General features: G+C 37.3%; 1 protein-coding gene across 1 annotated transcript in view; it reads right to left on the reverse strand.

Moving 5' to 3' along the window:
- Positions 1-3,396: 3,396 nt before the first annotated feature.
- Positions 3,397-22,203, reverse strand: part of SMCO2 (single-pass membrane protein with coiled-coil domains 2) — a 59,685-nt gene continuing 40,878 nt past the window's right edge. Inside the window, exons 6-8 of the mRNA XM_027844315.1 lie at positions 18,848-18,944; positions 6,658-6,830; positions 3,397-3,612 (exon numbers count right to left, since the gene is read on the reverse strand). Coding sequence (XP_027700116.1) covers positions 3,414-3,612; positions 6,658-6,830; positions 18,848-18,944 — 469 coding nt within the window. The 3' untranslated portion in view covers positions 3,397-3,413. The remainder of the gene's footprint in view (positions 3,613-6,657; positions 6,831-18,847; positions 18,945-22,203) is intronic.

Raw genomic sequence — 22,203 nt, forward strand, 5'->3', positions numbered from 1 at the left:
TTTCTTGAGTGCAAAAAGTAATCTATCTAGACCTGTCACATTAATGAAAAAATAAAACTCTTGAAATTATCTTTTTTATTAAAATTGTAAAACTCCCCTCCTGTCCCTACCATTAAATTAAAAGAACAAGTGGCCTAGCATGAATTTTTTTTCTATGTGTTTGGAGGTTAAATTGACTTGATTTTTATTTTGGAGGTGTTGGTAGTGATTATCAGATCACAACTATTATCCGAGAACTTGACAAAGGCTTAATCTCAGTTACCAGCAATGCTTCCAAGAAGTCCTTAAGCTCACAGAGTCTGGTAGGTCTAGAAGCTGGCAGAGGTTCCCAAATCTATTTGGTCTACTGCCCCCTTTCTAAAAAATAAATTACTCATTGCCCCTCTAGAAATCTACTTTCTTTGATCCTTTAATGGCTTTGTTTTTTTGTTTTTTTTAAAATTTGCATTATTTCAAACTACTACCGTCCCCCTGGATTGTTCCAGGAACCTATGGAACAAGCAAAAATAATAATAAGGTTTTACTCATGGAACATCTGGATATTGGAAATCTATATTTAATATTAGGAAATTATGGTTGGTTAAGCTAGCCATTTAGAAAAAATATATTTATTTTGTTGACTTCCTCCCCGCCCCCTCTCCCAGATTTCATGGTGTTCAAAATCCCTTCTTCTCCCTCAACATGTCCATTTTCCAATTTCTTCTTTTGTCTTTGGATCCTAATCCTACTCTCTCTTAATCTCTGTGTTTTTGGAATCCCAATTGGGTTTTCTGGAGTAGAATCCTAATGACCTAATGCAACTAAAATCCCAAATGTGGAGAGAATAAATGTCTCTGTCCTCCCCAGTTGATAAATAGTCAAAGGATATGAATAGGCAATTTTCAGAGGAAGAAATCCAAGCTATCCGAAGTCATATGAAAAAATGCTCTAAATCACTAATAAGTGGAAAAGTGCAAATTAAAAATACTCCAAAGTTTCACGTCATACCCATCAGACTGATAAAATTCACAAAAAAAAAAAATGACAAATGCTAGAGGGGCTATGGGAAAAGCGGTTCATTAATGCACTGTTGGTGAAACTGTGCCGGTTCAGCAATCTTGGAAATCAGTTTGGAACTATGCCTCCAAAACTATTAGACTGTGTGTACCCTTTGACCCAGTAATATCACTACTAGGTCTACACCTCCAAAGAGAACAAAGAAAGAGAAAAATAATCCATGTGTACAGCAATATTTATAGCAAGTCTTTTTGTTGTGGCAAAGAAATGGAAACTGAGGGGATGCTCATCAATTGGGGAATGACTGAATAAGTTATAGTATATGAACGTGATGAAATATGATTGTGTTGTAAGAAATGATGAAGAAGATGGTTTTAGAGAAACCTGGGAAGACTTATACAAACAGATGCAGAGTGAAGTTAGCAGAATCAAGAGAAAAAATTATACTATGACATCAATATTGTAAAAAATGAACCGTTCTAAAAGACTTGCAATGATCAACAATGATTTTAAAGTATCAAAAATGAAGAATGCTACCAACTTCATGACAGAGAAGTGATGGACTAATATGTAGAATGAGACGTAATTTTGGACATGGCCAATATGAGAATTTGTTTTGCATTTTGTGTTTTTTTTTTTAGCCCTGGGGGAGGAGGAGTAGTGGGAGGGAGAACAGAGATGCCTATCAATTGGGGAATGGTTAACAAATTACGGTAGATGAATAAAGGAAAATTTAAAGAAGTGGAGGACGCTGACTGACAGTGGCAGAGAGAGGATCTGGAAGTAACAACGGGGAGCAAGGAGTATGCTAACATATACTCTTGGCCCGGTAGGGCTGGATGAGAAGAGTGGTCATTATTTCAGAGAGAACAAAGGGATGAAGTGAATTCAAGAGAAATGACAGAAGATAGAAGGAATGTGAGAGGAAGAAACCTAGATTGTTAAAATTACTATTTTTTGTTTCTCATTCTGACCTGAAACATAAAAAAAAAACTAGAATTTGAATGACACAGGAGAACACCAAAGAGGATTCTATGAATCTCTATTTCAGCTGCTTGCTTTTGTAAAGGTGCACAATAAATTCTACACATTACTTTCAAAACTGTCCTGCTTTTTTGTACTTCCTTCTAAATTTCTTTCTATTTTCTTCTGTGCATTTAAAAAAAATGTTTCAATGGCCCTCTTCTTTTTGCTCTCTCGGCATTACTATTGCTAACCTTCTTGGCCCAACCTCCTTCCCATACTCAATTAAAAACTAAGAGAGAGAGAGAGAGAGAGAGAGAGAGAGAGAGAGAGAGAGAAAGAAATTAAGGGAAGAAAGAAAGAAAAAAGACCTTAGTAACAAATTAGCATAGTTAAACAAAAGAAGTCCACATAGTGACCATGTTCAAAAATGCATGTCCCTTTCTGTACCTTGTGCTTATCACCACTGTCAGGAGGTAGATAACATGCTGCATCATAGGTCACCTGGAAACATGATAAGAGACATAGACAAGAAGAGGTCAATAACAGAATATATGTTTCAGAGGTCCAATTAAAGAGAAGAGTCAAACATGGGAACAGGGGCTGAGTTGGATAAGAATGAGATTAGGGATAGCTCAGGAAAAGGTTTCTCTGCCTTGACAGAAGTTGACTAAGTCAAAGGGAAAAGATGAGCTAGTGCAAATATTTGCTAACCAAAGACAGGAGAAAAAAGAAGTATAGAGAAATTTGTGAGCTAAACCAGCTCCGACATTCTAAACAGAAAGCAATATGAAGGTGTCTGTGCCAGTGTAATCCCCCAAGAGGAGCTCCTTCAGTGGATTTGGGAAGGAAGAATTGAAGGTAACGGTGACTGGGTAGAGATTGAATAGTAAAGGACGCTGCTAATGCTGGGCAGCATGTTCCAGGTAGCATTTCAAAGTGTGTTCTGGAAATCTTTGGAAGAGAGTCCCTGAGACCGTTTCAGAGGGCTGAAGAGGTCAAAACTATTTTCATAAGAATACTAAGACATCTCAATTTTTAAGACAGCAAATATTGATAGATAAAATCCACATAAACAAAAGCTCTTGGTCCTCAATAATTTTTAAGAATGTAAAGGGGTCCTGAGACCAAAAAGTTTGAAAATCACTGCTCAAAAGGGAAGTCACTTAGGTCCTTCTCTTCCATAATCCTTAATCATTAACTACTTGAGAGGAAAGGGTCAATGGTTTGAGGAAGATGCATCAATGTGGGGAATGAGCCTGGTAGTCAGCGGGTGGAATAAATAAATCTTCCATCGTTAAAGTAGAACATGAATACTTTATTTTTGTTCTATAGCCATACAGTGCTTACTATTTTCAAAAGCAGTATCCTATTAAAAACAAATAACAATAATATAATAACAGTCAGAATTTTAGTGAGAAAAGTTAATAGGCTGATGGTATAATGTCTTATCTTTAAGTCGGCAACAAGTCATCCACTTCCAAATACAAGAAGGGAACAATGAGCTCTCTCAGTTCCCGCAGTCTTTGGCGCCCAAGAATCCTAGGGAGCATGGTTTCAAAGATAAATGTAGGATCAATAACAAATATGTAATATGAAAATCCAAAGATGGTGAAGACAGAAAAAAATACAAAGATCCATAGTACATGTTTCCTGCAAAAAAAGAAAATGTCATTAGAAACATGAAGATAATCACAGGCAATGTAACTTCAAAGTATAAACATGATCTGGATATGAAGTTAGGACTTTTCTCTGAAACCCTTAATATGGTCTTTCTTTGCAGTACATGTAATAAATTTGTAAAGGAAATGACAGAGTATAGGATCAAACTTCAAGGTTTATACTGGGAAACCTATTTAGGCAATCAATGAGGAAAGCAAATAGGAGAGTTTGAACAACCCCACTTCCTAGACCACCCCAGCGTTGCTATAGCTGAATAAATGAATGGATATGGATGAATGAGTGAGTGAATAAAGAAATCCAATTATCACTGTTGTTTTAGATCAGAGCTAATCACCTAAATCAGACCTTCTTTTGCAAGAGACTAAGGGGAATATTTGCAAGTATTAAGGGGAGAGTCTTGAGATTTCTTCTTCTAGACATAAAATAGAGAGATACATGTTAGCCACTGTGATAGATGTCATCCAACATAGAATCTATGTGAAAAGGGGTTTCCTGTGGATGGTAAGATTCTTCAGATGCTCCTATGTTCTGGTGACATTGTACTAATATAAACCACCAAGCCCCAGAACGTTGTAAAATCTCCTAGAAGAGAGCTGTAATCACTCAAAGGAGTTTGGCCTATTTATCCATAAAGGGAAGACCCAAGTGGATAAAGGATTTCTTCACCAATATCTCCAAATGTGATCTTGTCAAATAGAATATGTATTTGGGATAGACAATACATATGGACAAGTTAAAAAGGAAGAAAAGTGGAATATATGCCTTCTGGAAACTAAGAAGTTCTTTTAATGACCCCAAGTTTCCCATCAAAGCAAAGGTCCGTTTTAAAAATATTAACATAGTGTTGCTATGTGGCAGCCAGATGTAGAACAACACTACCTCTGAAGAACTAAGGGTGGATATTACACAGAGAGTCTAGGGTGGTGGCATGTGACATATAAACAAGAAGGAACTCCAAAAAAGAATAGGAGTAAAAAACATCATCAATGACTTGGATAACTTCATGAACCGGTTATGAGGAATGACTGGTGTACAGCCAGAGTGCTCCACTGGTACCTTTGCAATGTTGGGGGAAAGTGAGGAAGGCCTTCAGCATATTGACTGCCTTGCCCTTACATCCCTACCTGCTCCCCAACAAACTTCTGAGAGAACATAGACTAGAGTCACCCAGGATAGGCAAGTGTGGATAAGTTATGACTGTATCATTGGAAGAGACTACTCAATGTCTAGATCATAGGTTGAGCATTGAGTATTGGGTACCTACAATGTATTCCCAAAAGTCAAATAGGTAACAACTAAAATTATTTAATCTTTTTAGTGATCAATTCAATGAGTTTCATGAATAGAGATCAAATTTCTTGGCATTTTCTCCCAGGGTTTGTCTCTTCATAGGCAGCATGTAGTAGTACCGAAAGAGCCAACCTCAGAGTCAGGAAGACCTGAGTTCAAATCCTGCCTCTGACACATATTGGCTATGTGATCCTAGGCAAAAATCAAATTTCTCATTGCCTCAGGAAACATTCTAAGACCGTGAGTTGCAGAACTCATGCTGATGTGCTTTGGTAGAAAGAAGTTGCTCACTGGGAGCTCTCTATACCAATACAATCACACGTCTTATCCATAATGTGTCTCTTGGCAGTTATGCTAGATTTTAATGCAAACCAATGAAGGATACCATCAGATTTTTTTCACTCCTTCATTTAATAAAACTAAATCTAGCAGGGCTTGAGAGGTATTCAAACTGTAGCAAGAGACTGAAGGTGCCCATCCTGAAGTGATTTCAAATCTTGATTCATTCTTCATATGTTTGCCTTGGGCAAATGAAGAAATGAATGCAGTGCTGCAAAGCATTTGTCATTGTTGATGCAGTTTTTCCTTTCTGATTTTCCAAAGAACATTAACTCTTTGTATTTACATTTTTACATGTTTGGACACAGCAGGTTTTAAATCGAAGACGTGATTTCTTTTTGCATTTCCCTTGATGCAAATTTTAGCTTTCAAAACAAGTCAAATAAAGTAAAATTTATATTTCAAGACTTTTTCATTTACCAATTAAGTACAGTGGCAGTGGCACATATGCATGTGTATATATATAGATGTGTGTGTGTGTGTGTGTGTGTGTATGTATGTATCCTATACACTGGTTTTCATTTCCAAAATGTCTCAGCTGTCAAACAAAAACTTACATAGCCCATGTGACTAAAATTCCAACTTGTGAGCACCCAAGAGCGTCTATAACTACACTGAATGGTTTTAAAATAATAATTCTATTCATTTTGAATGACTTTTTCCCCTTGAAAAAGTCAAGATTATTCTCTTGAACTAGAAATGCTTATTTGTCTCTCTTTTTGTTTTTTGTCTCTAAATCCTATTTTGGAAAGCTTTCTTGGATTTATACACCATGTTCTTTTTCAACCATTTTTCAACCAATATATTTTTAAAAAATATTTTATCTTGTTTTTACATTCCAGATGGAAGTTTTACAATCACCCTAATTTCTTTAACTGATAGCATCATCCAGATAGCCTTCACATCCCAATTCAATCCAATTTAGCAAGTACTTTTCTAATGTCTCTTTTGTGCATGGCTCAGAAGATAGGAAGATTAGATACTATCCAGGCTCTGTCCTTAGGGAATTTATATTCTGAATGTTATGCTCACATCAAGACTGTCACTGTCTTAGGTTATTGGAGGAAATATTCATCTTATTTGCCATCAGTCCATATGGACTACCCAGTTAAGATTGTGAGAGTAAATAGACAAAGTAGTGTCCAAGTTTGAACTGCCTTTTTTTTTCTTTTTCTTTTTTTTTTGGACAGCAGGATTTCATCTTTATTCATCCTTACCATTTTGTTTTTGTTTTGCTTTTTGGTGAGGCAGCTGGGGATAAGTGACTTGCCCGGGGTCACACAGCTAGTAATTGTCAAGTGTCTGAGGTTGGATTTGAATTCAGGTCCTCCTGACTCTTAGGCCTCAGTTCTATCCACTGTGCCACCTAGCTGCCCCTATACTTACCATTTTGTAGAGCAGGATGAAGTTTTTGTGTCTAAACACAGTGTTTGAGGAGACAGTGACTCCAAATCTTTAATATCTCTCATTTTGATCATTTCAGCCTCTGACTCCTCTTGTTGTTTCAACTGGTATTTCTCCAGCTCTCTATTCATCACAGTCATGTCTTCATAAAAGTCCTAAAAAGAATAATAAAGAAAACTTGGGAACACTGATTGATACAAGATCTTTCAACATCTGCCAGTTTTACTGAAGAGAGAGTTACGTAAAACTTTTATTCCCAAGGCAATCATGGGCCATGTCTCAAAATCCAAAGTCTTTTAAACATTAATGATACTAATAATTATATAAATAACTGACTTTTTTATAGCACTTTAAGATTTACAAAGCATTGTCTTCATAACAACCACAGCTTGATACAGGTTATACATGTGTAGGCATGCAAAACACTTCCATAATAGTCATGTAGTGAAAAACTAACTATATTTCCCTTCATCCTATCCCACCCCCCATTTATTCTATTCTCTCCTTTGACACTGTCCCTCCTCAAAAGTGTTTGCTGCTGATTAACCCCTCTCCCAATCTGCCCTCCCTTCTATCATCCCCCCTCTGTAATCCCTCCCCCCATTTTCCTGTAGGGTAAGAGATTTCCATACCCAATTGAGTGTGTATGTTATTCCCTCCTTAAGCCAAATCTGATGAGAGTAAAATTCACTCATTCCTTCTCACTTCCCACACTGCTCTTCCACTGTAAAAGCTTTTTCTTGTCTGGTTTATATGGGATAATTTACCCCATTCTACCTCTCTCTTTCTCCTTCTCCCAGTATAATCCTCTCTCACCTCTTAATTTTTTAGATATCATTCCTTCATCTTCAACTCATTCTGTGCCCTCTGTCTATATATATGTGTATATATATGTGTATATATGCACATACATACACACATACATATACACATATATACACATATATACGCATACATAAATATATGCATAAATAAATATATACATATATATACACACGTACATACATATACACATTTTTTTTCCTTCCAACTACCCTAATACTGAGAAAGGTTTCATGTTACAAATATCATCTTTCTATGTAGGAATGTAAACAGTTCAATTTTAATAAATCCCTTATGATTTCTCTTTCCTGTTTACCTGTTCATACTTCTCTTGAATATACAAGAGAATCTATACAAGAAAATACAAGATTTGAAAGTGAAATTTTCTATTCAGCTCTGGTCTTTTCATCAACAATGCTTGAAAGTCCTCTATTTCACTGAATATCCATTTTTTCCCTGAAGGATTATAAAATTGAGATTTTGCTGGGTAGATGATTTTTGGTTTTAATCCTAGCTCCTTTGACCTCCAGAATTTCATATTCCAAACTCTGCAGTCCCTTAATGTAGAAGCTGTTAAATCTTGTGTTATCAAGATTGTGTTTCCACAATACTTGAATTGTTTCTTTTTGGCTGCTTGCAATATTTTCTCTTTGACCAGGGAACTCTGGAATTTGGCTATAATATTCCTAGGAGTATTCCTTTGGGGATCTCTTTCAGGAGGTGATTGGTGAATTTTTTCTATTTCTATTTTGCCCTCTGGTTCTAGAATAGTAGGACAGTTTTCGTTGATCATTTCTTGAAAGATGATGTCTAGGCTCTTTTTTTGATCATGGCTTTCAGATAGTCCAATAATTTTTAAGTTCTCTCTCCTGGATCTATTTTCTAGGTCAGCTGTTTTTCCAGTGACATATTTCACATTGTTTTCTATTTTTTCATTCTTTTGGTTTTGTTTTATAATTTCTTGATTTCTCATAAAGTAACTAGCTTCTGGTTGCTCCATTCTAATTTTTAATGAAGTATTTTCTTCAGTGAGCTTTTGGACTTCTTTTTCCATTTGGTCAATTCTGCTTTTGAAGGCATTCTTCTCTTCATTGGCTTTTTGGACCTCTTTTGCCACTTGGGATAGTCTATTTTTGAAAGTGTTATTTTCTTTAGTATTTTTTTGGGTCTCCTTTAGCAAGTTGTTGACTTGTTTTTCATGATTTTCTTGCATCACTCTCTTTTCTCTTCCCAGTTTTTCCTCTACTTCTCTTATTTGCTTCTCAAAATCCTTTCTGAGCACCTCTGTGGCCTGGGACTGATTCATATTTTTCTTGGAGGCTTTGGATGTAGGAGTTTTGACTTTGTTGTCCTCTTCGGGTTGTATGTTTTGATCTTCTTTGTCACCAAATTAAGATTCTATGGTCTGAGTTTTTTGTGCTGGTTGTTCATGTTCCCAGCCGATTACTTGACTTTTAAACTCTTTGTTAAGGTAGGGATCTACTTCCAGTGTGAAGGGTCTACTGTCCCAACCTTCAGGAGTTTCGTGCAGCTGTTTTCAGAGATATTTCTCTCTCTCTCTCTCTCTCTCTTTTTAAGGCAATTGGGGTTAAGTGACTTGCTCAGGGTCATATAGGTAGTAAGTGTCAAGTGTTTGATCTGAGGCCGGATTTGAACTCAGGTCCTCCTGACTTCAGGGCCAGTGCTGTATCTACTTCACCACCGAGCTGCCCCAATTTCAGAGATATTTCTAGGGACCTGTAAATTTTCACTTCTTCCAAGGTAGTATGATCAAAGGCAAGGTGTTTACTCCTTTCCTGGTCTGTGCTCTGGTCTGTGAGTGACCACAAGCACTCTTTTCTGCCTTGGAACTGTGAGAAGGATTCCTTCTCCACTGCCGCTACGAGCTCCACCACGCCAACACTCCTCCTCCCTCTAGGAGCACCACAAAGAGCTGCAACCCATATCCAAGCACAGGCAAAGCAAGAGAATCCTGCCTCAGCACCAGGAAAGAGATCCCTGCAATCCCCCTCTGATCAGCTGCTTTATGCACCCTCCATCTGTGGTCCAAGAGCTCTGGAAGCAGCCACTGCCCCAGGGCTGCACCAGGACTGGGGCTGGATTGAGCTCCTCTCCTACTGAAGTCTGACAGACCCTTCCTACTGACCTTCTAATTTGTCTTTGGCATTTGTGGGATAAGAAATCTGGAACCCACCACAGCTGCCAGTGATTCAGTCCCCTGAGGAATGCTCCAGGTTTGCTAAGGCCTGGTCTTTGCCTGGCAGCCCGTGCTGAACCATGCTCCTCTCCCAGTCCAGCACAACAGACCTTTGCCATTAACCATCCAGGTCGTCTTGGGCTGGAAATTTGTTTCACTCTGTCTTTTTGTGGGTTCTGCTGCTCTAGAATTTGTTTAGAACCATTTTTTACAGGTACTTGGAGATGTTTGGGGGAGAGCTCAAGCAAATCACTGCTTTTATTTTTCTATCTTTGCTCTGCCCCCTTGCACACCCTGTTTTATTCTGTTTTAATGAAACTGAGGCAATGTGGTCCATTGGAAAGAGCATTAAAGTTAAAGAGTTAAAGGACCTGGGTTCAAATATTACCTCTTTCACTTATTATTTGGGTGACCTTTGGCAAGTTAAATTAACTTTCCCTGGGCCTCAGTTTCCTCTTCTGTAAAATGAGGAGGGGAGAGGTTGGACTAGTCCCTTCCATCTCCAGATCTATAAATGTTTGTATGTAAAATCTTACCTCTATTCTGGCAATTAGTTTACTCTTCAGTTCCTGAGCTTCTTTACAAGCATCCACCTAAAAAACATACACACAGACACACACAGACACACACACACACACACACACACACAAACACACACACACATAATCATAATCTTGAGTAGGATGAAAGAAAGTATAATTTTACAGATTATATAATAAAACCTCACTTGTTCTAACTACACTAATTTGGGCAGGGGCCTGACTGAAATGTATTTTTGTTTAAAAATAGCAAACTTTCTTCATCAGCAGTTCAAACTAATAATGTGACTACTATTAAGTGAAGGAGAAATATTTTAAATACTTTAAAGAACATACTACTTTCATGGACTTCAGAAGCTCTGTTTATATAATGATAATTGAAGTGCCAATTACAAATTATGCTTCTCTATTCATTAAAACTGAGCCCCTAATGGTCTGCAGTAGGCAAACTTAATTTTGTAGGTTTTACTTTCTGCTCTTGAAAGTGATAAAATCATTTCTTTTTAAAACTATCTTATTATTCAGACAAGTCATCCTTATAATGAGTTTAAATGAATAGTCTTATGGCTTAACAGAAGAGTCATATACATGAAAACCTAGCTTCCTTTTCCTTCTCTGACTACAATAATCATTTCAGTAATTCATTCAACAAATATTTAAGGAGTGAGGAGTGCAGTTCTTTACTGCATCTCACTTGCTTTCCTGGGGGTGGCTTTGTCATTTGTATGCAAATATAAACTTTTGTACTACTAGTCAGTTCCCTAAGACTTTTCAAAGTATCAGGGCCAGTGTCAACTACTTGAGAAGTCAAATGATGCAGAATGTGGAATTCACTCTCATATAAAAACCAGTTGAACATTTCTCTATTTTATACATGTGGTTGTGGGGAGGGAGGAAGAATTAATCAAAAGACTTTTGAACGATTGGTTTCCTTCTCCTCTTCGCTGATGAAATTTTAAATATATAAGAGGCAGGTAAAAGGACAACCAAGTATTTATGTCTTAAATGAAATGCAAAAAGTGTATACATTTTATTACCCCCTTCTAGGAGATGTGAAATTTTCCAGTGAACTTGCTGGAATTAGGGCAGCCAGCCACTGACTGACCAAAGCTCAACCACACCTCTGTTGCTCCTTTGAAAAGACAAGACACTCTCTAGGGCAGAGGTTCTTAATCTTTTTTTGTGTCATGGGACCATCTAGTGAACCCTATGGACCCCTTCTCCAAAGAATGTTTTTCCACACATGAAATAAAATAAAATACTTAGTATTGTAAAGGATTATAATATCATTATATTATAATATAATATAATATAACATAATATAATATAATTATAAAATTATCCATATTTCCATATATCCATTATCCATATATCCATATATCAAACCAAAAAGTTCATAAACCCCAGGTTTCTCTTCTCTAAAGAATCATTCATGTCAGGACATCCTTTCTGGTGTATTCTGTGTGTGTGTCTTAGCAGGAGAATGCTCCTCAGGCTTATGAGGGAATGTTTTGTAGTTACTATTATGATGATTTATTTTTTCCTTTTTGATAATTTCTTTTCAATAAATGTCTTTGCTTTGAGTTGTGTCAATTGGGTAAGTATTAAAGGTAAATGCAGCAGTGGGGCCTCAGGAGTTATAGTTATGAGAGTGCAAACCCGCAGAGTACCTTGAACTTCAGAGTGAATTATGGCTTTGCTTGTAGGGGGAGGACTGTATACAGTTTCTCCATGTGAAGTACAGCAGGGACTACAAAATTTCCACCTCCCAGAGCTTTACCTGGGAAGGTACATTGGACAGGTGGGAAGGAAGAAATCTAATCTCCAGCCCAAATAAGAGAGTTCTGATAGCATTACCCTTTGTACCTCTGAAGTACCTGGACTGAGAAACTAGATAGCAAAGAAGAGTGAGAGGGGACATCAGGAGTCCTACCAGTTGAAGTTAATTGAGACAGACCCCTCACCTCAGTTGGAGCAAGCAGGTCAGGATGTACATCAACATCTCCTGGAAGGTGATGAACCCCGCAAGTTGAATGACATGGTAGACATGGCACAGCCCAGACAAGAGAGCATGGCAGCTTCAAAGAGCTGCGTGTACCCTGGTATCCTTACCCAGTGTGCTATGAACAACTGAGACTACCCTGGGTACCAGAGGAAGAATTGCTCACTAGGTTACTATATTGCTATTTGCTGGAATACAGGATTATGTATTCTTAGACTTCTAAATAAACTGATTCTTTCTTTAAACTTTGTAAACTTGTGTATTTCTAAGGGGAGCTGAAAGCTGTGCATACCGTAAGGGACTGTCCCGCTGATGCTCCCAAATTATCTGGGTGAGGGCAAGCATGCCTCAGAAGTACAAACCTCCAAGATATAGCTAAGCCCTTCATACCAGAAAAGATCCTCCATCGCAGATTAAGTGGGTTGAGAGAATGCTCGGCTCACAGTGTTTTCCTTCAGAGATTTTCTAAAAGAATTCAAGTTTTCTTTGCACCATGGCCATCTTTTATTACCTGAACAAACTTGCTGTTCATTTCTTCTAACTGTGTTTTTATCATCTTGATCTTCTCCTATGTAAAGAAAGTATGAGGCTGAGCTGTGGAAGTACTTGAGAGTTTATCATAAATCAACTTTAGAAAAAATAGGTCATTCCTTGGAGAAAAGAAAAAGATTGTTCTTTGGGTCACTTGACCAGAAAGAATTGGGCTTCAAAGTGTTCAGGGCAGATTATTGCTACCAAGCATAATACTCTGCTTTGTCAATAACCTCTTTCCCTCCATAGGTGTTGATCAACACCGAACTTTATATCAAATAAAATTCCTAGCTATATATTTTGTGGATACTTTAATGTATACAACCTTTTCCCATAATACAATGCAAGCTTTTTGAAGACAGGGATTTTTTTTTCTTTTTTCTTTTTTTTTTCATTTTATTGTCAGCTCTTGGAAGGTGCTTAATAAATGTTTTTTGTTTGATTGAAATGAAGATCTCTTTTATTATATGTCTGTTACATGCATCACCTTGTGCTAGGCACTACCTGGACAATACATCCCCTGCCCTTTTTATTTAGGCAAATTCATTCTTCTCTAGCACAATTTCTGTGAGGTACAACTCACCGTGGAGCAATCTCACACCATTTGGCTTCCTGATTCACCGACATGGTAAGAATGTATTTTTATCTACAAATCTGTTGCTAATAAGGACAAGTCAGGGCTAGGAGGAAAGGCTCTTCACAATTGCCACTACTTTTGATTGCAATCTCAATAAAGGGCAATATGCACAGGACTGGGGAAGACTATTTGTAGACCCACAAAAGTGACTTCACAACTATATTTTCATGCTTAATGTTTCTCTAATTCATTTCTCAGTGCGCTCTTTTCTTGCTAACATTTAATTGATGACCTTCACTATAGCTCTCCTTTCCCTTTTCTCTTCAGTTCCCTTATTTCTCCTTTCTTTATTCAGTTCTTCTCTTTTTGCCTCTTTTTCATTCCAAACAGTTTGTATTTTGCTTCATTTTAGTGGCATAATCCTCCTCATTACTATTGTATTTATGCATTATTATTTATGCTGTTGTATCAGAGGCAGAACGTCAACCTAGATCTTCCTGACTTCAAAACTAGTCCTTCAGACGCGCGTGCACACACACACACACACACACACACACACACACACACACACACAGAAATGTATCACTATGGGCAAATCTCTTAAACTCTCAATGCTGCAGTCCAATGATTCTAAAATTTTTTGGTCTCAGGATTCCTTTATGCTCTTAAAAATGATTGAGGACTCCAAAGAGCTTTTGTTTATATGAATCATATCTATTAACATTTACCGTGTTAGAAATTAAGAGGGATAAAATTTTAAAATATTTGTTGATCAATTTGAAAATAAAAAACATGTAACATCATATCATAACATTTTTATGAAAAATAACCATATTCTCCAAAAACATGTGTGAGAAGAATAGCATTGTTTTACATATTTTTGAAAATCTCTTTAATGGCTGTCTTAACAGAATACAACTGGATTCTCATATCTTCTTCATTCACTTTACTGTGATACTGTTTTACTTGGTGTGTATGAAGAAAATCTGACTTCACACAAATATGCAGTTGGAAAAGGGAGAATTATTTTAATAGGCAGATAATGTTTTGACTACATAGACCTATTGAAAGGATCTGGGGAAGAACCAACACTCCAGCCAACTATTTAAGACTATAGATTGCAAATGACTTTTCAGTATGCTTTGTTGAGAAAAGTTTCAACCAAAGAAGTTCTCTATACACTGATGAAATTATGGGTCCACACTAAAAACTAAAATTAGATGAAATTTTACTATTATGAGAGACAATATAGTCTAGGAGGTAGGGTACTGGCAGAGTCCAAAATGCCAAGGTTGAAATACTTCCTGAGATGCTTATTGTTTGTCTGACTCTTACCAGACAGACCATTTAACTGGTCCATGCCTCATTTTCTTTATCTATAATATGGGAAGGATGGACTTGATGGTGTTTAAGGTCCCCTCCAAATCTAAATCTGTGGTCTATCTTTATGCATCACATTATATAAATAGCAGTGTGGTTTAGTATGAACAGCACGGTTAAGAGTCAAGACTTTGGGGTTCAAACTCTAGAGCAACTAGCTTTGTGACCTTGAACAAATTCATCATCTTCTCTGGGTTTCAGTTTCCTAACTTTTAAAATGAGAAGAGTGGAGTAAATAACTCTGAAGACCCTTCCTACTTGATGATTCTATGTATATATACCCATATTGTCTCCTCTATGAACCATCAAATTCCTTGAGGAGTGGCTTTGTGCTATTTAATATACATCCCAAGTAAATTATCTCACATAAAACAGAAAAGAAAAAGCTTTTACACTGGAGGAGAAGTAGGGGAAGGTGAGAGTGAATGAGTGAATCTTATTCTCGTCAGATTTGGCTTAAGGAGGGAATAACATATTCAATTGGGCATGGAAATCTATCTTACTCTACAGGAAAATGGGGGGAAGGGAATAGGAGAGGGGGGATGATAGAAGGGAGGGCAGATTGGGGGAAGGGGTAATCAGAAGCAAACACTTCTGAGGAGGGACAGGGTCAAAAGAGAATATAGAAGAAATGGGGGGCAGGATAGGATGAAGGGAAATATAGTTAGTTTTTCACAACATGACTACTTTAGAAGTGTTTTGAATGACTATACATGTATAACCGGTATTGAGTTGTTTGCCTTCTCATTGAGGGTGGGTGGGGAGGGAGGAAAGGAGAAAATTTGGAACCCAAAGTTTTAAAAACAAATGTTAAAAATTGTTTTCACATACAACTGGGAAATAAGACATACAGGCAATGGGGTATAAAAATCTATCCTGCCCTACAGGAAAATAGAAGGTGAAGGGGATAAGAGAAGGGGGGCAGATAGAAGGGAGGGCAAATTAGGGGAAGGGGTATTCAGAATGCATGCAGTCTTGAGGTGGGGGGAGGGGTAAGATGGGGAGAAAATTTAGAGCTCAAAATCTTGTGGAAATGAATGTTGCAAACTAAAAATAAATAAATTAACAAGTAAACAAATAAAAACAAATAAACAAAAAGGAATGTTAGATTTGAGTCAGAAAACTTGGATTTGAATATTGCCCTAGACTTTTCAATTGGTATGATTGAGCGTGATTACTTAAGCTCCTAGGTCCTCAATTTTCTTGCTTGCAAAATGAATATAATAAAATTTGTTTTATCTACCTTAAAAAAAATAATAATATACATCCCAAGCCTTCTATATCCCTAGTAAAGCCCAGACCTTTTGAGCAATTGGTTTGTCATTCCTTTGAAAATTTTTTTTAATTTAATTTTCCTTAATTACATGCAAATATTTTAAAAAAAATTCTTAAATTTTGAGTTCCAAATTCTCTTCCACCTTCCCTCTCCCACCTTGAGAAGACAAGCAGTTTAATATAGATTATACATGTGAAGTAATACAAAATGTTTCCAAATTGATCATGTTGCAAAAGGACACACAGTCCAAAAAAAAAAAACCCAAGAAAAATAAAATTTTGCATTCAGACATCATCAATTCTTTCTCTGGAGATGGAAAGCACTTTTTTATTCTAAGTCCTTCAAAATTGGCTTGGATTATTCTATATTGCTCAGAATACAGCTAAGTCATCACACAACATTATTGTTACTATGTAAAATGTTTTCCTGGTTCTGGTCATTTCACTTTGCATCAGCTCACATAAGTCTTCTCAGGTTTTTCTGAAACCATCCTGCTCATCATTTCTTGTAGAACAATAGTGTTTGTAGGAGACTGTCCCAAGTTTATGGAAGGAAATGTTTGGTAGCTACTGTACTTACTATTTTAGTAAAAATGCCTTTGCCTTGAGCTAATGGTATTCTACTGGCTAACTAGTAAAGGTAAGCTTTAGGAGTGTGTGAACACATAGGGTATCCACATCTGTGGGAGCAGTTGTCTACTTGGGAAATCCAACCTATAAGCTAGTATGAATGAGAGTTGGAGGGAGGTAGCCCAGGGAACCTATTATACCTGGAAGCTATGCTTCTCTTAACACAGCTTAACCATGAAAAGACTGGGGGTTGATAAATAGACATATTTATTTAGTAAATAAAGGCAGAGAAACAGATCTCTTCCTCAATGTTAGGAATCTTCCTAACTCAGGGCATGGGTCACTTCCAAGTATTATCCTCCTAACTTTTCATCTAATATAAAACTTCCCTAAAGTCCCAGAAGGGGATTGATGTGAATCTCAAGGGCCATTATATTTTCTCCAGGCCTGAAACAAGCTAATTATTATAATAAGATACTATATATGCATTAGTAAGTAAGATCCAATCACCATGATTATAATCTCCCCCAAAGGTAAAGTCACTTTGTGGGAACTGCTGAAGACATTTCGTATTCACTTTCTTGTCTGCGTAATTGACCTGATCCAGAACCAGGGACTAGCCAGGTATGGCTCTATAGACTTTTTCTGGTTCATTATGATGCTGTCAATCATTATCTTCTCCTCTGAGAAGTTGTCCAGTTGCAGGGAATACTTCATATTGTGCAACTAGTACTGACTGAAGAATCCAAGGACTCCTGAACTTAGGCACCGAGGCTGGAAATTTACACAATTGCTGTTCAATTGTTAATTGTCTCACAATTGTTATTTCATTAATAACAAGGAAAGACACAAAAAGCAGAAGAGGCAGCCAGGAATTTGAGGTCTGCACTCAGGCACAATCTTTCACTGCCCAGTAGCCACTATTATCTCTAGGGTAGAGAGGAGCATTTCTTGTTGGAAGTCAAAGAGAAACACAGAGTCCCAAAATGAGGTGCTCAAAAGAAAGTGTAACCTCTCTGATCTCTTTGGAAAGGAGAGACTCTAACCTAAGAGTCCATTCCCATGTGACACTCAGTGACCAATCCTCTTTGACAGTCTTCAGGCGTTGGATCCAATTAGGAGCTGTTGCCTCATCCCAAGGTGTAATTAGCGTGTATAGTTTAGCAAGGGAAAAGCTCCATTAGAAGTGCTCCAATCCAGCCCTGATAAAACTGCATTGTACCTTTGTAGGAGGTTTGTGATCTGCTCCCCAAACTCATCTATTTTCTGTTCCTGCCTCTTTGCTCCATCTACATTTTCCCACCTAGTTCTTTTTTCTTCTCCTATCTTCTAAATATAAGCCCTGTATTCTCAGTCTCTACACTCTCCCTCTCTTGGCAATCTAAGAGGTTCTGCTGGCTTAAACTGTTATAAAGTTGATTGGCAAGTCTGTAACTCCATCCCTAACCTCTGTCCTCCTGGAGCTACAGGCTCACATTTACAACCAATTGCTGCTAAACATCTCCACCTCCAGGTCCCAATAATATCTGGAACTCATGTCCCAGAATAAACCGTGACTCTCTCCAGATCATTTCTTTACCGCAGCTTCTCAATTTTTGTTGATGGTGTCATTCTCCCAGTTACTTATTATGCTCAAAACTTTATAGTCTTTCATCTTTGCCTGATTCTCCTGTAATTTATCAGTTGCTAAGTATTGTAAATTCCATCTTTACCAATATCTCTTGAATCTGCCCCCTCTTTTCATTTTTCATTGCTTCCACCCCAATTCATGACCTCTTTACTTCTTGCCTGGATTACTATAATAGTAATCCATTTATGTAGCACTTTAAGGTTGACAAAGCACTTTAGAAATATTATTTCATTCAAATCTCATAACAACCCTGGGAAGTAGGTGCTATCTCCATTTTAAAGATTTGGAAACTAGGGTAGACAAAGGCTAAGTGACTTTCCAGGGTCATACAACTACAATATTCTTTAGGATGGAGATAAGTATTCCACTAACCTAGCAGATGCCCCTACTGTATTAATAGGCAGAAACAGGGAAATCAAACCTTTTTCTACCATCAATGAGTGGGATTAAAAGCCCTGAAAATTTCATCCCAGTCCTGACCACTTACTTCTAGAGTTTCCAGTTTTGTTAGAAAATTGTTGTTAGTTTATGATATATCCCTAAAGAAAAAAAGAGTATGAGGTTCTTGAAGATGGTGAGGGAAGGATGAATACTATCATTAGAAGAAAAGAAGTTCACTTCATAAATAGTCTTTTTGAAGTCTTCTTACCTGCTTGATTACTGCCTCTTCTGTTTCAAGGTACTGGCATTGATTTGACTCTAGCTGTTTCATTTGGTTTTCCATTTTAATCACTTCACTTAATAAACTACAAAGAAAAAAAATCCAATCAAATTTGGCCAATAGAGCAATTCCATTATAGCACAAAGCCTTCCTAAAGAAATATATTTAATAAAGTTTTTGTCTGGGAAAATCAATATTTTAGCTACATTTTAAAGAACGTTAATTTTTTAGTTTTTCAATGAACTATAGTAATGATATCAAGGAAACAATGGTCTTTCTTTTTTTTTACATCTATCAGTCAAATGCTTTCAGATCTTAACAAAAAATATTCCCTGTTTGAAATTCCTTGAAGCTGATCCACTATTAGATTTAATAGAGTGTCAGTTACAAACGGATTTTTCTCAAGATTACAAATCCAGCTATTTTTCAGAAAGTATAAAGGACAGAAAAATGATATTTCTAATTAACGTACCTAATTTTAAAGAAAGATTTTTAGGAACACAAACTGAAAAGTGTGGCTAATTCTCCTCTTTGTTCTGTGGGCCACTTCACCAAGTAAAAAGTCCAGGAACCACTAGTCTGACCAAATATATAAATAAATCTTATGGAACTTTTGTCTGAGTAATAATGTAGCAATTAAATAATTATTGTTATAAATAATTTAGTAATAAAATAATCATTAATGTCATTTTATATACACTCACATATAAAGTATTTTACAAACTTTTTTCAGATTTTATTAATTTATTTATTTTTAGTTTTCAACATTCACTTCTACAAGATTTTGAGTTCCAAATTTCTCCCCATCTTCTCCCTCCCCCCCAAGATGGCATGCATTCTGAATACCCTTTCCCCTAATCTGCCTTCCCTTCTATCTCCCCCTCCCCATTTTCTTATCCCCTTCCCCTTCAATTTTCCTGTAGGGCAGGATAGATTTCTATACCCCATTGCCTGTATATCTTATTTCCAAGTTACATGTGAAAACAATTTTTTAACATTTGTTTTTAAAACTTTGGGTTCCAAATTTTCTCCCTTCATCTCTCCCCATCCACCCTCATTGAGAAGGCAAGCAATTCAGTACAGGTTATACATGTGTAATTATGCAAAACACTTCCATACTAGTCATGTTGTGAAAAACTAAGTATATTTCCCTTAATACTACTTCACCTCCCATTTATTCTATTTTCTCTTTTGACCCTGTCCCTTAGAAGTGTTTGCTTCTGAGTACCCCTTCCCCCAATCTGCCCTCACCTTTCTCATCCCCCTGCTCTCTTTTCCCCTCCCCCCCCATTTTCCTGTAGGGTAGATTTCCATACCCAATTGAGTGTGTATGTTATTCCTTCCTTAAGCCAAATCTGACAAGAATAAGATTCACTCATTTCCTCTCATCTTCCCCCGTTTCCCCTCAACTGTAAAAGCTTTTTCTTGTCTGTTTTATGTGAGATCATTTACCCCATTCTACTTCTCCCTTTCTCCTTCTCCTAGCATCATCCTCTCTCACCCCTTAATTTTATTCTCCAGATATCACCCCTTCATCTTCAACTCACCCTATGCCCTCTATCTATCTATCCATATACATACATATAATTTTTTCCCTCCAACTACCTTAATACTGACAAAGGTTTCATGAGTTACAAATATCATCTTTCTGTGCAGAAATGTAAACAGTTCCACCTTAATAAGCCTCTTATGATTTCTCTTTCCTGTTTACCTCTTCGTGTTTCTCTTGAGTCTTGTATTTGAAAGTCAAATTTTCTATTCTGCTCTGGTCTTCTCATCAAGAATGAAAGTCCTCTATTTCACTGAATATCCTTTTTTTCCCCTGAAGGATTATACCCAGTTTTGCTGGGTAAGAAAACTACCTTTGCCCTCTGGAATGTTATATTCCAAGCCCTGTGGTCCCTTAATGTTGAAGCTGCTAAATATTGTGTTATCCTGATTGTGTTTCCACAATACTTGAATTGTTTCTTTTTGGCTGTTTGTAATATTTTCTCCTTGACCTGGGAACTCTGGAATTTGGTTATAATATTGCTAGGAATTTTCCTTTGGGGATCTCTTTCAGGAGGGGATTGCTGGATTCTTTCACTTTCTACTTTGCCTTCTACTTCTAGAATCTCAGGGCAGTTTTCCTTGATAATTTCTTGAAAGATGATGTCTAGGCTCTTTTTTTGATCATGGCTTTCAGATAGTCCAGGAATTTTTAAGTTCTCTCTCCTGGATCTATTTTCCAAGTCAGTTGTTTTTCCAATGAGATATTTCACATTGTTTTCTATTTTTTCATTCTTTTGGTTTTGTTTTATAATTTTTTGATTTTTCATAGAGTCACTAGGTTCCAATTGCTCCATTCTAATTTTTAATGAAGTATTTTCTTCAGTGAGCTTTTGGACTTCCTTTTCCATTTGGTCAATTCTGCTTTTGAAGGCATTCTTCTCCTCATTGGCTTTTTGGAGCTCTTTTGCCCCTTGGGTTAGGCTATTTTTTAAGGTGTTATTTTCTTCAGTATTTTTTTGGGGTCTCCTTTAGCAAACTGTTGACTTGTTTTTCATGATTTTCTTGCATCACTCTCATTTCTCTTCCTAGTTTTTCCTGTTACTTCTCTCACTTGCTTCTCAAAATCCTTTTTGAGCTCTTCCATGGCCTGGGACTGATTCATAATTTTCTTGGAGGCTTTGGATGTAGGAGCTTTGACTTTGCTGTCTTCTTCTGGTTGTATATTTTGATCTTCTTTGTCACCAAAGTAAGATTCTATGGTCTGCCTTTTTTTGCACAGTTTGCTGATGATCCCAGCTAATTACTTGCATTATAAAGTCTTTGTTAAGGTAGGGGTCTGCTTCCAGTATAGAGAATGTACTGTCCCAAGCTTCAAGGGTTTCATGCAGCTATTTTCAGAGGTACTTCTAGGGACCTGTAAATTTTCATTTCTTCCAAGGTGGTATGATCAGGGGCGAGGTGTTTACTCCTTTTTTGGCCTGTGCTCTGGTGTATGAGTGATCACAAGCACTGTTTTCTGCCTTGAAACTGTGAGGAGGATTCCCTCTCTACTGTCACTACAAGCTGCACCACTCCAGTGCTCCTCCTTGCCCCAGGACCACCACTCAGAACTGTGATGCCGATCCAAGCATGGGCAAAGCAAGAAAATCCTGCCTCAGCACCAGCAAAGAGATCCCTGCAATCCCCCTCTGATCAGCCATTCAAATTCCCCCTCAGTCTGTGGGGTGGAAGCTCTAGAAGCAGCTGTTACCCCGGGGCTGAGCCAGGACTGGGACTGGGACCAAGCTTCTGTCTCACCGAGGTCACAGACTTTTCCTACTGACCTTCTAAGTTGTCTTTGGGGTTTGTGGGTT

Source organism: Vombatus ursinus, unplaced genomic scaffold (genome assembly GCF_900497805.2).
Source record: "Vombatus ursinus unplaced genomic scaffold, bare-nosed wombat genome assembly UNPS02014941.1, whole genome shotgun sequence".
NCBI lineage: Eukaryota > Metazoa > Chordata > Mammalia > Diprotodontia > Vombatidae > Vombatus > Vombatus ursinus.